This window comes from Gasterosteus aculeatus, chromosome 7, assembly GCF_964276395.1.
Source record: "Gasterosteus aculeatus chromosome 7, fGasAcu3.hap1.1, whole genome shotgun sequence".
NCBI classification, from domain to species: Eukaryota; Metazoa; Chordata; class Actinopteri; order Perciformes; family Gasterosteidae; genus Gasterosteus; species Gasterosteus aculeatus.
The window spans coordinates 31585082-31595798 of record NC_135694.1 but is presented as its reverse complement, the minus strand read 5'-3'; the positions used below and the strand labels follow the sequence as shown (position 1 = coordinate 31595798).

At 50.0% G+C, this 10717-nt stretch overlaps 2 protein-coding genes and 3 non-coding genes across 7 annotated transcripts; 1 reads left to right on the top strand and 4 right to left on the bottom strand.

Moving 5' to 3' along the window:
- Window positions 1–2790: 2790 nt before the first annotated feature.
- LOC120812951 (uncharacterized) lies at window positions 2791–6589 on the bottom strand. Its single transcript, XM_040169125.2, has 2 exons — window positions 6434–6589; window positions 2791–5808 (listed from the first exon to the last, which is right to left on the bottom strand). Exon 2 carries the CDS (start codon window positions 5756–5758, stop codon window positions 3206–3208), a length of 2553 nt encoding a protein of 850 aa, XP_040025059.2. The 5' UTR covers window positions 5759–5808; window positions 6434–6589; the 3' UTR covers window positions 2791–3205.
- Window positions 6590–6905: 316 nt separating this feature from the next.
- Window positions 6906–6978, bottom strand: trnav-aac (transfer RNA valine (anticodon AAC)). The gene has a single exon. It is a non-coding gene; the product is annotated as a tRNA-Val (tRNA).
- Window positions 6979–7293: 315 nt separating this feature from the next.
- Window positions 7294–7366, bottom strand: trnav-cac (transfer RNA valine (anticodon CAC)). Its single transcript has one exon. It is a non-coding gene; the product is annotated as a tRNA-Val (tRNA).
- A 297-nt stretch (window positions 7367–7663) lies between these two features.
- trnav-aac (transfer RNA valine (anticodon AAC)) lies at window positions 7664–7736 on the bottom strand. The gene has a single exon. It is a non-coding gene; the product is annotated as a tRNA-Val (tRNA).
- A 471-nt stretch (window positions 7737–8207) lies between these two features.
- On the top strand, window positions 8208–10624 carry camlg (calcium modulating ligand). 3 transcript variants are annotated; one of them, XM_040169124.2, is made up of 4 exons: window positions 8208–8607; window positions 8920–9338; window positions 9442–9507; window positions 9574–10624. In XM_040169124.2, exons 1-4 carry the CDS (start codon window positions 8454–8456, stop codon window positions 9784–9786), a joined length of 852 nt encoding a protein of 283 aa, XP_040025058.2. In that variant the 5' UTR covers window positions 8208–8453; the 3' UTR covers window positions 9787–10624. The 3 variants fall into 3 exon arrangements, with proteins under 3 accessions (XP_040025058.2, XP_040025057.2, XP_040025056.2); XM_040169123.2 differs by having other exon boundaries at window positions 8896–9338; XM_040169122.2 differs by having other exon boundaries at window positions 8881–9338.
- The last annotated feature ends 93 nt before the right edge of the window (window positions 10625–10717 follow it).

The window sequence follows — 10717 nt, the reverse complement described above, 5'->3', positions numbered from 1 at the left end:
CGTCTCCACATTAAACAGTAGACAAGCAGGAGACCACATGTGACCTCCTCCTCCTTGCCCACTTTGTCTTCCTCCTCCCCCGTCCTCCTTCACCCCCCCGGGGCCACGTAGCTGTGTATTAAGAAGGACGTGACCTCTGACCTTCAGTCGCTGACCATCATCGGACAAACAGATTTTTTTCATTTTTCATTAAAAGTCTGAAAGCAGAAAATGTTCAACATCTTTCTTCTACATCTCTCTCCCTACTAACCCGGACTAAACAAGACTAACCCAGACTAGACTAACCTGGACTAAACTAGACAAAACCAGACTAGACTAACCTGGACTAAACTAGACTAACCCATACTAGACTAACCCGGAATAAACTAGACAAAACCAGACTAGACTAACCTGGACTAAACTAGACTAACCCATACTAGACTAACCCAGACTAGACTAACCTGGACTAAACTAGGCTAACCCAGACTAGACTAACCTGGACTAAACTAGACTAACCCAGACTAGACTAACCCGGACTAGACTAGACTGAACCAGACTAAACTAGACTAACCCAGGCTAGACTGAACCAGACTAAACTAGACTAACCCAGACTAGACTGAACCAGACTAAACAGAACAGTTTTCATTCATCACAAGTATGTTTGTAGTATTTGTTAGTGTGGACTCGTCTGTTTGGGCCTCAGCTTGAAACAGGAAGTGACCTCACAGTCGGTTCACCTCTGAGTGTGTGTGAGTTATCACATCTGTCCAGCTGCTTCATGCTCACTAAGCTCTTTACCACACACACACAGTCCCTCACACACACACACAGACACACACACACACACACAGTCCCTCACACACACACACACACACACACACACACACACACACACACACACAGTCCCTCACACAGACACACACACACACACACACACACACACCTCTGCTCCTTTATCCTGCAGAGAAAGTGAATTAAAAAGAAAAAACAAACCCACATTTGCGTCTCGTCCCATGAAGTGAAACATTCACACCCGTCGCCTTATTAAAGCAATAATGTAACTTATATTATTCTGTTCGGGGTGTTGTTACATTATTGAAGATAAAGTTCAGCCTCAGGTATTGTGTTGCTTTTATAACACGGTTACCAGCTAAATTATAATTAGTAAGTAAATTGTTGCCTTTCAGCACCAAACGTTGTGTGTCTCTTTTCAGTGTTCTAGAGACAAGGAGTCGCGTACGTGCACGTGAACAGCGGCGCGTCTCATTCCTTCACGGCGCTCATCACGCCCACCTGAATCGTCACAGTCACACAGACTCTACCCTGCTGCTGTGATACGGAGCCCTCGGGTCCATGCGAGCAGGTTCTGTACGTTATCCCCTCGTGACGCTCAACCAATCACAACGCTGGATCTCAGAACAAAACCATTCTCATTAATTGTTAATTAATAATTAACCATGTTTATTTTCTGCAGTTGTCAAATCTTTTATTTTCTCAAACATACTTAATTACATTTTGCACATATTTTACTTTCTTTGTTCTTCTGTTTCATTTGACTGTTTCCATCACAGCATGTTTCCTGAGGGAGGGTTGTCGTGTTGTGTTGTGTTTTGTCTTGTCGAGGTCATTGTGGCGCTTTTTAAAACAGGAAGCTTCCTAATAATGTGCAGCGCGATTAAAATAAACTCATTTGAGTTTGTGAACTTAAAAAAATGGATCAAAACCAAAGTGTTTGTGTCTTTTCAGTTTGCATGTTTCTGCTTGTTGGTGACAACAACAAACTGCACATTCAGTGTGTGTGTGTGTGTGTGTCTGTGTGTATGGGGGGTCTCACAGGGACGTCTCTCAACTTTCCATCACCACATATTCCCCCCCGATCTCCCTCTAACCCCCCAGTGTGTCTGTTCCCCGAGCACGTCGCCCTTCTGCATCATTCAACAGCCTCCAGACACACACACACACACACACACACACACACACACAGACACACACTCCTCCAGCGTGTCGTCCAGATGAGCTTCACAGTAACATCATTTAATCTTTAATCTTTCTTTTATAACTTAGTTATTAAGTCAATGATTCTTCTGCTTCCTTCATAACAGATTGAGCTGCACGATGCTAGCAGTTTCCCTCTGCTCCCAGTCACTATGCTAAGCTAGGCTTCAACGTCTTGCTATTAGAGAAGAAACTATTATTACTATAATACTAAAATATATATATATATATATATATATATATATATAATAAACTATTCAAAGAGTAAAACTTTAACGGTTCATTCATTCATCGATAGAACAGTGCGGTCGATAGTGAGATGCTACATGCTAAAGATGCTAAAGATTAACATGGAAACAGGGTAACATGCACGCAGGCTACAGGCTAACTTTAGCCGCATTAGCGAACATCTCCACATTACCGTAGTTCTCTGTTCTTTGCCCAGAGGAACGTCCACATGTCCAGTAACACTGGTGGGTCAGCAGGGTTCCTCCTCTGAGGAGCATGAACGTCACATTTCTTCCTTCCTGCAGGATGTTAAACCGACCGCGGAGGAAGAAGAAGAAGAAGAAGAAGAAGCTCCACGGCGGAGTCTGAACATTCAAACGTTTACTTGTGATTATTTCAACAGGCTTCTCTAAACCGGACGGTGAATCAAACACCGACAATTAACTTAGAAACGTTGAAGACGTCGGAGGGACAATGAATGTTTCACTTGTTCTTTAAGCATCAGGACACGTGACCAATGGTGATACACTTCATGCATAAACGATTTAATCAATACTACAAGTATCAATGAGTGAGGTCAAAGGTTAATGACTATTTTAAATATATTCTTTATTGGACGGATCCATGAATCAATAGACTTCGATTGATCAGCGCCATGAGGCTGTAGCTCCACCTAGTGGCACCAATAAGGAACTACTCACATCATCTAGTGGTTTGGATTTAAATATGAATATTCTTTACGTTGAATATTTCATACATTTCTATTGCATTTTGTAAAGAAAATATCAACGATCAGAACAAATGTTTAACGGTTCTAATGAAGGTCGAAGGAGACTTTAATAACAGAACATAATTACACACGTTGTGCGTCCAAGAAGACGTCTTCGTGGACATATGAGGTCACTTCCTGTTCACTGGCTTCACGTTCTTACGTTTAACGGCGTTGATCAGCAGCGGTTTGATGACCGATTGTTTCCGTGACAACATCCTTCTGTCGTCTCGTTCATTCTATCACCACCTCGATGTCCACGGCCTTCAGCTCCTGGACGAACACCACGTCGTCCCCGCGGTCCAGCTCCGCGGGCTCCTCCCACGGCTCGTCTTTGCATGCGAGCGCGGGCGGCTCGGCGTCCTCGAAGGGCAGCTCCACGGCGCCGCTCAGGTAAGCTCCCGCTCGGCCGCTCTTGGCCGCTATGGCGACGACCTGCGAGGCCACGGCCCAGGCGAACTCCACCCTGCGGTGCCTCTGGGAGCTCAGGTCCAGGTTGCGCTCCAGGATCTCGTAGAGCGCCGGGACGTAGCGGTTGCAGTGGCGCTGCACGTAGCGGTGCATCTCCAGGAGCGCCCCCCTCGTCAGCGCCCGCGGGTCCAGCTTGGCCTCGCCATCTGGTTTGGCGCCGACGTCGAGGTCCAGTCCAATCTGCTGGCAGACCGGATAGCAGTGGAGCGGCTCCGCCTCCTGCTCCTCCTCCTCCTCCACCTTCTCCTCCTTCACGTTCGGGACCTCCGGGTCCGACGGGGGGTCCTCGGCCCCGAGCGGCGGGTGGCCGCTCAGCTGGACGGTCGCCTCCAACCACCGGGCGAGCTTCTGCGACGCGGTCGGCCTCTTCATCACGGCCCTCTGCTCGGCGTACCACCCCTGGAGGGCCCGCGAGGCCCCCGTGGCGCCGCCCTGCAAGTCCAGCGGGAAGTTGTGCTCCAGGAGGTCGCTGACTGTGTGGCGGGCGGAGCCGCACAGCTCCCTGACGAAGGCAAACGCCTCCAGCACGGCGCCGGTGGTGAGGGCCGCCAGGTCCAGCTTCTGGCTCGCCGGGCGCTCTTCAGTGGACCACAGGTCCAGGCCCAGCTGCTCGCAGAAGGGATGCGGCTCCCTGTTGGGGTCCGGGGCCGGCGGCTCGACCCCCTGCCCGGCCTGAGTATCAGCGGGCACGTCGGGCACGTCGGGCACGTTGTAGACCTCCGGGAAGCTGAAGGGGCTCTGGAGGAACTGGGCCTTGCGTCGGTCGGGGTGGTTCTGGAGGAGCCGCTCTTTCGTGATCATGTAAAATATGAAGTTGCGCTGATGCAACTCGTTTTGGAAGATGAGGATGAAGTTTTTGTCCAAGATCTCAAACAAGAAGCCGCCCAAACTCTTGGTCATCGCAGTCGCAAACTTATGAAGCTCCAGCAGCACGCCGTTGGTGAGCAGCTGCGGGTCCAGGTCCCGCCGGCGGCCCGACGCCACGTTGAAGTCCAGGCCTCCTTGCCGGCAGCACGGGAACGGGTCGTTCACTCGCCGGCACTTCAGGATCTGTTTGGAGCGAGCGGCCCGCCTCGTCCACAGCTTCCGCTTCATCGAGTCCCCGCTGGCGTCCCCGCTGGCGTCCCCGCTGGCGTCCCCGCTGGCGTCCTCGCTGGCGTCCTCGGAAAAGAGATCCGAGAGGCGCCTCGGAACCTTCGGGCGCGGGCGAGACGAGCAGAGGACGGCGGCCACTCCCTCCTTATCCCGCTCCACGTCTTTCGTCTCAGACAAACACCTTTCGACCTTTGCGTCTTCCGGTCCGGACTGCGAATCGGACTGCGTGTCCACCTCACACTCAACAGGACACATGTAGGAGAGGTCGCCGCCCTTGTCGCAGTCTTCGCCGTCCGTCGCCTTCCTCTTACTGGCCGTCTCTGGTCCTTCAGGCTCGCTCCTCTTTCTGCGCTTCGAGGACGGCCGTCTGTGGGCGTGGACGGCGAAGGCCTCCTTCCGGAAGGCGTCCTTGTCCTTGGCGCCCAGCCAGGCGCTCTTCGTCCTGCTCAGCTGCAGGCGGAAGGTTCCCTTGTCCAGCTGCTGGCCGAAGTTGTGCAGCACCAGGTCGCAGACGATGTCCGTGTGCAGCCCACAGAGCTTCCTGGAGAAGTCCAGCAGCTCCAGCACCACCCCGTTGGTCACCAGCTCCGGCCTCAGCTTCTCTCGGTGGGCGTCGCCCGGCGGCACCAGCAGGGTCACGCCCAGCTCCTTGCAGAAGGGGTAGGCGTCGGCGGCGAGCACCCCCGAGGCTCCTCCCCTTCCCCTCGCGACGCACGCCGGCCCGGTGCCCTCCGCGCCCCGGCCGCTCTGGGAGAGGACGGAGCTGTCGGCCAGCGTGCTCCTCTTGGGGTAGTAGCGCCCCGGCTGCTGGCGCCCGGCGGAGCCCCACATGGCGCCGGGGTCCGGGAATACGAAGGCGTCTTTCCTCCGCCGAGGCTTCAGCTTGATCTGCTCCCTCAGCTGCTTGATCTTGCCGTGCGTTCGCCTGCTGTAGTCGTAGCGCTGATGCTCGCCGTGCACGTCCACGCCGAGGTCGAAGTTGAACTCCAGCATCTCGAACAGGAAGTACGTCTCGGACTTGGTTACGGTTCTGGCAAACTCGCACAATTCCAGCATCACGCCGTTGGTCAGCAGGCTCGGGTCCAGCTTCTCCCGCCTCTCCAATGCCACGTTGAACTCCAGGCCCGTTTCCACCGACTCCGGGAACGGGATGGCGCTCTTCTGGTAACGAACGCCGTGATGGATCCGCTGCCGCCAAATGTACTCGTCCACGCCCTCCATGAAGGACCTGGAGAAGATCCGAGGATCCAAACGGGACTGGAGACGCTCTCCTGACAACAGACAAGAAGTACAACGAGGTCACGGCGAGTTTAGTTCTATGCAAACTCGTCAGTTATTTTACAGCTTTTTGTTTCACAGACAAAAGTCTTTTGAAAAGGTCGTTGTGGATGTACTTAAAGAGTCACGGTACTACTGCGGTAAAGATACTTCTGTCCTTAAAAAAAACTTCCTTTGACATCATGAAAGAAAGAACAAAAATACTAATTTAACAGGACGAGTCTATTAGCAGCAAGAAGCGTTGTATGTGTTGTGTTGTGTTCCTGAGAATCAAATGCTGGAAGGAAACCACGTGTTTTACAGAGTGCAGTATGACGACTTGTACCTTTTTGTACTTTTACTTCAGTGCAGCATCAGAATACCTTCTCCACATGTGGATCAAATATTGACGTCATCTTTATGCATTTATTGTATTCGTCCTTGTTATTATTCTTTCTGTATGTAGGGTTCCAGTCAGATGTACTTTAAGCTCGACTTGCATCGTTGTAAATATGTTGAGTGGTGTTTCTACCGAGGGGACCTGAACGCACCGAAACGGTCGCTCTGCTTCTCCGTTGAACGGAGAGCCGCGTTGAGGCTCGCGGCCCGCTGGCGGGGATGCTAACGGTTAGCACTCACCGGATACCGGGCCGCCTCCCGGTGACACGGGTGGTTGAGGAGGGCGGCGAAGCAACGTGGCGAAGAAGTTTAGCGGAACCGAAGCCTCCCACGAGGCGCTTCTATCGAACACCGGAAACACGCTGAAACTCCCCCTCGAGGACGCGTTCAGGGATACGTCGGAAACTCCCCTTTCACAAGCAATGTTTCTCTCTCCATAGCGGTACAAAGAGAGATGTCGACGGGTACATAACATGTATGTAAATAAAATTATATGTAATTAAATGTAATTCATTTTACATGTAAGTCAACGTTTTTAAACGAGAGTAATAGTTTTGAACAACTCAGTTGTTACTAGAGCAAATGTGTCGGACACATTGTCGGACAAGATAAGAGCTTTAAAATAAACTAAGATAACTTGTATATGAGACCACAAATAAGGTTTAGCTATTTAGAAAGAGTCGCATTAATTTGTGTTGGGAATTTAAAAGTGTGTTTCCGCCCGGTCTCGAACCGGGGACCTTTCGCGTGTTAGGCGAACGTGATAACCACTACACTACGGAAACTGACCGCAGGCACTTGGTTATAGAAACTAATAGTAACTACGTCAGGAGGGAACGTCAGCCTGAGAGGGAGGAAGGAACCTTGGGTCATGTCATGTGTGGTATGTTTACAGCACAGACTAGTTGTGGTAATAACCAGAGCCCTAGCTATAGTTAAAACAGTTATAAGGTATTTACCCTGCTAATATGTGTCCATTCCTAATAATACTGGTCAAAATTACGTAGGGAAATATTTCCAGGTTGTTTGTGTTGTCTGAAACATTTTGTCTCGAATCTCAACCCATAAATAAATGTGGAAAAACATAATAAAAAAGAGGTTGTTTCCGCCCGGTTTCGAACCGGGGACCTTTCGCGTGTGAGGCGAACGTGATAACCACTACACTACGGAAACTGATGACCGACCACCATGTAGTTACACTTTATTGAGCGTCACTCTATAGTTATACAAATGGTGTGTTCGGGGACGAAGGAGTATTCGGTACAGTTACCTGTACAGGGAAGCTAACGATGATCACTGTGTTCCACGACCCATCAAACCACACACAGATGTAAGATATGTAACTTTTGACTCCATTAAGATACGTGCCAACTAGTCGGGGTTTTTTTGAATAATAAAAAGACATAGTGAGTAAATGTCCTCTTTTAAATTACAATTGCTAAACCTTACTTCTAATGAAAAGCAAAACCTTGTTTCCGCCCGGTCTCGAACCGGGGACCTTTCGCGTGTTAGGCGAACGTGATAACCACTACACTACGGAAACCACATGTGAACGCCACCGATTACCGGGTAAAGATCAAGTCAAATGTCCAGATGTTTAACTCGTTCAATTGAAGTCTGACTTACTTACTGTCGGTTTAAGAAGGAAAACATACAACTGTTAAGTTGATCAATAACCTGCCACTGCGCATATCACCTTATCATCAATTATGATTTAACGCTGCAGGAGTGAGACATGTGTTGACACATGTTTCTGTAATACATGGTACCAATAATAAGGAAAGCCACCAGCAGGTGGACATAAAATAAATAATACAAATAAATTCAAAACTGATGATAATAATGTATTGATCTAATTGATTAACTCAGTTCTATTGTTGGGATTGAGTGTCTTCATGTTAATTTAATTTGCACAGTTCGTATTTGTAGATTCGGAAACGTTGAACACGGTTGGCGACAGGTATATATATATATATATGTATATATATACACATACATACATAAAAGCAATTGTATATGTACATATATAGAAGCTTCAGCGTTGATCAGTTTTGTTGCATAGTCCGCGTCGGCAGCTTAAACCCACGTGACGTCATCACTGTGCGTCGCCTCCCCTCAAACAACGCTCGCTCTCCATCAGCGTTCACCGTGTGGTTCGGTGGTTCGGGTCCGGGTCGTGCGGCCGTGGGTGCGTTAGTTCTTGTGTTTCTCTTGTGCGGGGTGACAGTGCACTTTGCAGTCGACGCTAACGTATTTGGAGATGGAGTCCGGGGAGACCACCGAGGGGGCGAAGTCCGCCTCTCTGTCGGCGGCCCAGCGGCGGGCAGAGACCCGCAGGAGGAAGCTGCTCATGAACTCCGAGGACAGGATGAACAAAATCGTTGGTTTCCCCACGAACGAGTCCGAAAACAACGGTACGATGTTTCAACCGATGCGCAGAGTCTAGCGCCACATCTGGGTAGAATATCCTGGTAAAACAAGACCGCATCTGGATAAACTATTGTGTTAGAACAGGACCACATCTGGGGACTGTTGGTAAATGTAGCATTAATGCTAATCACCTGTCCTTAGCCATACAGCCGGAAAAAATAGGAAAAGGACAATAAGGTTTTCAAAATGATTTTCTCCGTTTTCATTGAGATAATATAAAGTAATGATTGTGATGTTCGTTGATAAATACTTGAAAGCATCAACCCCCCCAGCCGGGTCACTGCTGCGTCCTGCAGAACCTCGCTTCCACCTCGACCTGGACCGGACGGAGCCGTGGTCCTTCTCCCAGAGGTCGGAGGCCTCGGGGCTCGGAAGTCGCTCCCACGGCGCCACGCCGGAGAGGAGGGGCTCGCCGCTGCCGGACTGCAGTGGCGAGCCCCCAGCAGGCTCCCTGGACGCTGACGCTGGGGGGGTCCGTCAGAGGCCGAGGGGGGAGCGGGCGCCGGACGACCTCGGCGGCTCTCCGCGCCAAGGCCTCCAGAAGTACCTCTCCCGCTTCGACGACGCCATGAAACTGCGGGGTCAGCTGGCCAACGAGAAGCCCGCGCAGGAGGCGGGGGCCGAGGCCGAGGAGTTCGATCCTTTCAGGGTCTTCCGGCTCGTCGGCAGCGTCCTGCTCGCGGTCTTCGTCAGGGGTTTTGTCTGCCGGTTCCTGGTGAGTCAGCAGATTTGACCCACGGTCAATGTGTCATGTATTCATTTAATAATGCATCCGACCCGCAGGAACCAGATTTCGTTGTGTCATCTTGTCTTTGCAGTCGGTATTTGCTCCGTTTCTGACCCTGGAACTGGCCTACATGGGGCTGTTCAAATACTTCCCAAAGGTGAGTTGGCGCCAGACATCTGTATGAGCCGGAGTCCGTTTCTATCACACCTCTCTTTGAATCCAGGTGGAGAAGAAGGCTCAGACCACCGTGCTCACCGCCGCGCTGTTACTGTCCGGCATCCCGGCCGAGGTCATCAACCGCTCCATGGACACGTACCGGAGGATGGCCGACGTCTTCGCCGACCTCTGCGTCTACTTCTTCACCTTCATCCTGTCGCACGAGGTCCTGCTGCTCGTTGGCTCGGAGGCGCCTGACGGGACGAGAGGCTCGGAGTGACCCCCCCGTCTCCATAGCAACGAGGCACAGCCGCTCCGTTGCCGCTGTTCATGTGTCCTGGATTCTGCTAATGCTAAGCTACGTGTGACCAGAGGGTCTGGAGGTTGTTGTTGTTGTTTTAACAGATCTCTGAGTCACTTTGCTTATAGAAGAATGTGCTGCGTTGTTTTGTGGTGATATTTATTTATTTGGGTGTAAAAAAACAACACAAAATGTCACAGTTGAAAAGTTTCCCTTTTAAACAAAAGCAGTTACACAGAAGTTTGGGAAACAAGATTTCTCCTGGGATTCATTTCTTTACTTAACTCTTAACTTCTGATTTGAATCTTTGATCCTTTTTTATCATTCTATGTTAACTATGTGCTCAAAAGATCTGTTTTCCTTCTTCTGCTGTAACATCAGGCAGAGAGAAACATCTGGATTATTTTCCGGTATCACAGCATTGAGGAACGGGGACGTCCTTCGTCATGACGATGATGATGCTGGTGATGTCATCCTGTGCCTGCTTTGAATGAGTAGTTCCCCTTTCAGGAAAGTCAGAGGACATTTATCATTTCGCCCTTTAAGGCCCAGCTTTTTATTTTGCTTAAAGGTGCTTTTATTGGGGGGAGTTTGGGATCATCGGTTAGTTTTTGTGGTTCTGCAGGTTCGTCCCCTCTGGAGCCTCATTCATATAAATGTTTCATCGATACTCTCTTCTGTGCTCCTTGTTTATCAAAGTGAATTTCATTATCTCGATCTCGTCTGTTAGTTCTTTCATCTCTCTTCAGTAAGTGACTCGTTGTTGACGTGATGTAAAGTTCAAACCAAATAAAAACTAGAACGTGTGCAACAGCCTGAGACGACGATGTTTATGATTTGACTTCTATGCAGATCTCTACCATTGTGTTCCAATATAGAATGGAATCTGTTACATTGGAATATCACTTGT

What these genes read in the sequence shown, in the direction of transcription:
- LOC120812951 (XM_040169125.2), bottom strand. Translation starts at nt 5,758, where the DNA reads ATGGAGGGCGTGGACGAGTACATTTGGCGGCAGCGGATCCATCACGGC.
- camlg (XM_040169122.2), top strand. Translation starts at nt 8,454, where the DNA reads ATGGAGTCCGGGGAGACCACCGAGGGGGCGAAGTCCGCCTCTCTGTCG. An exon ending in GTTTTGTCTGCCGGTTCCTG is followed by an intron (nt 9,339 to 9,441) that starts GTGAGTCAGCAG and finishes TTGTCTTTGCAG; the next exon opens with TCGGTATTTGCTCCGTTTCT. An exon ending in TGTTCAAATACTTCCCAAAG is followed by an intron (nt 9,508 to 9,573) that starts GTGAGTTGGCGC and finishes CTTTGAATCCAG; the next exon opens with GTGGAGAAGAAGGCTCAGAC.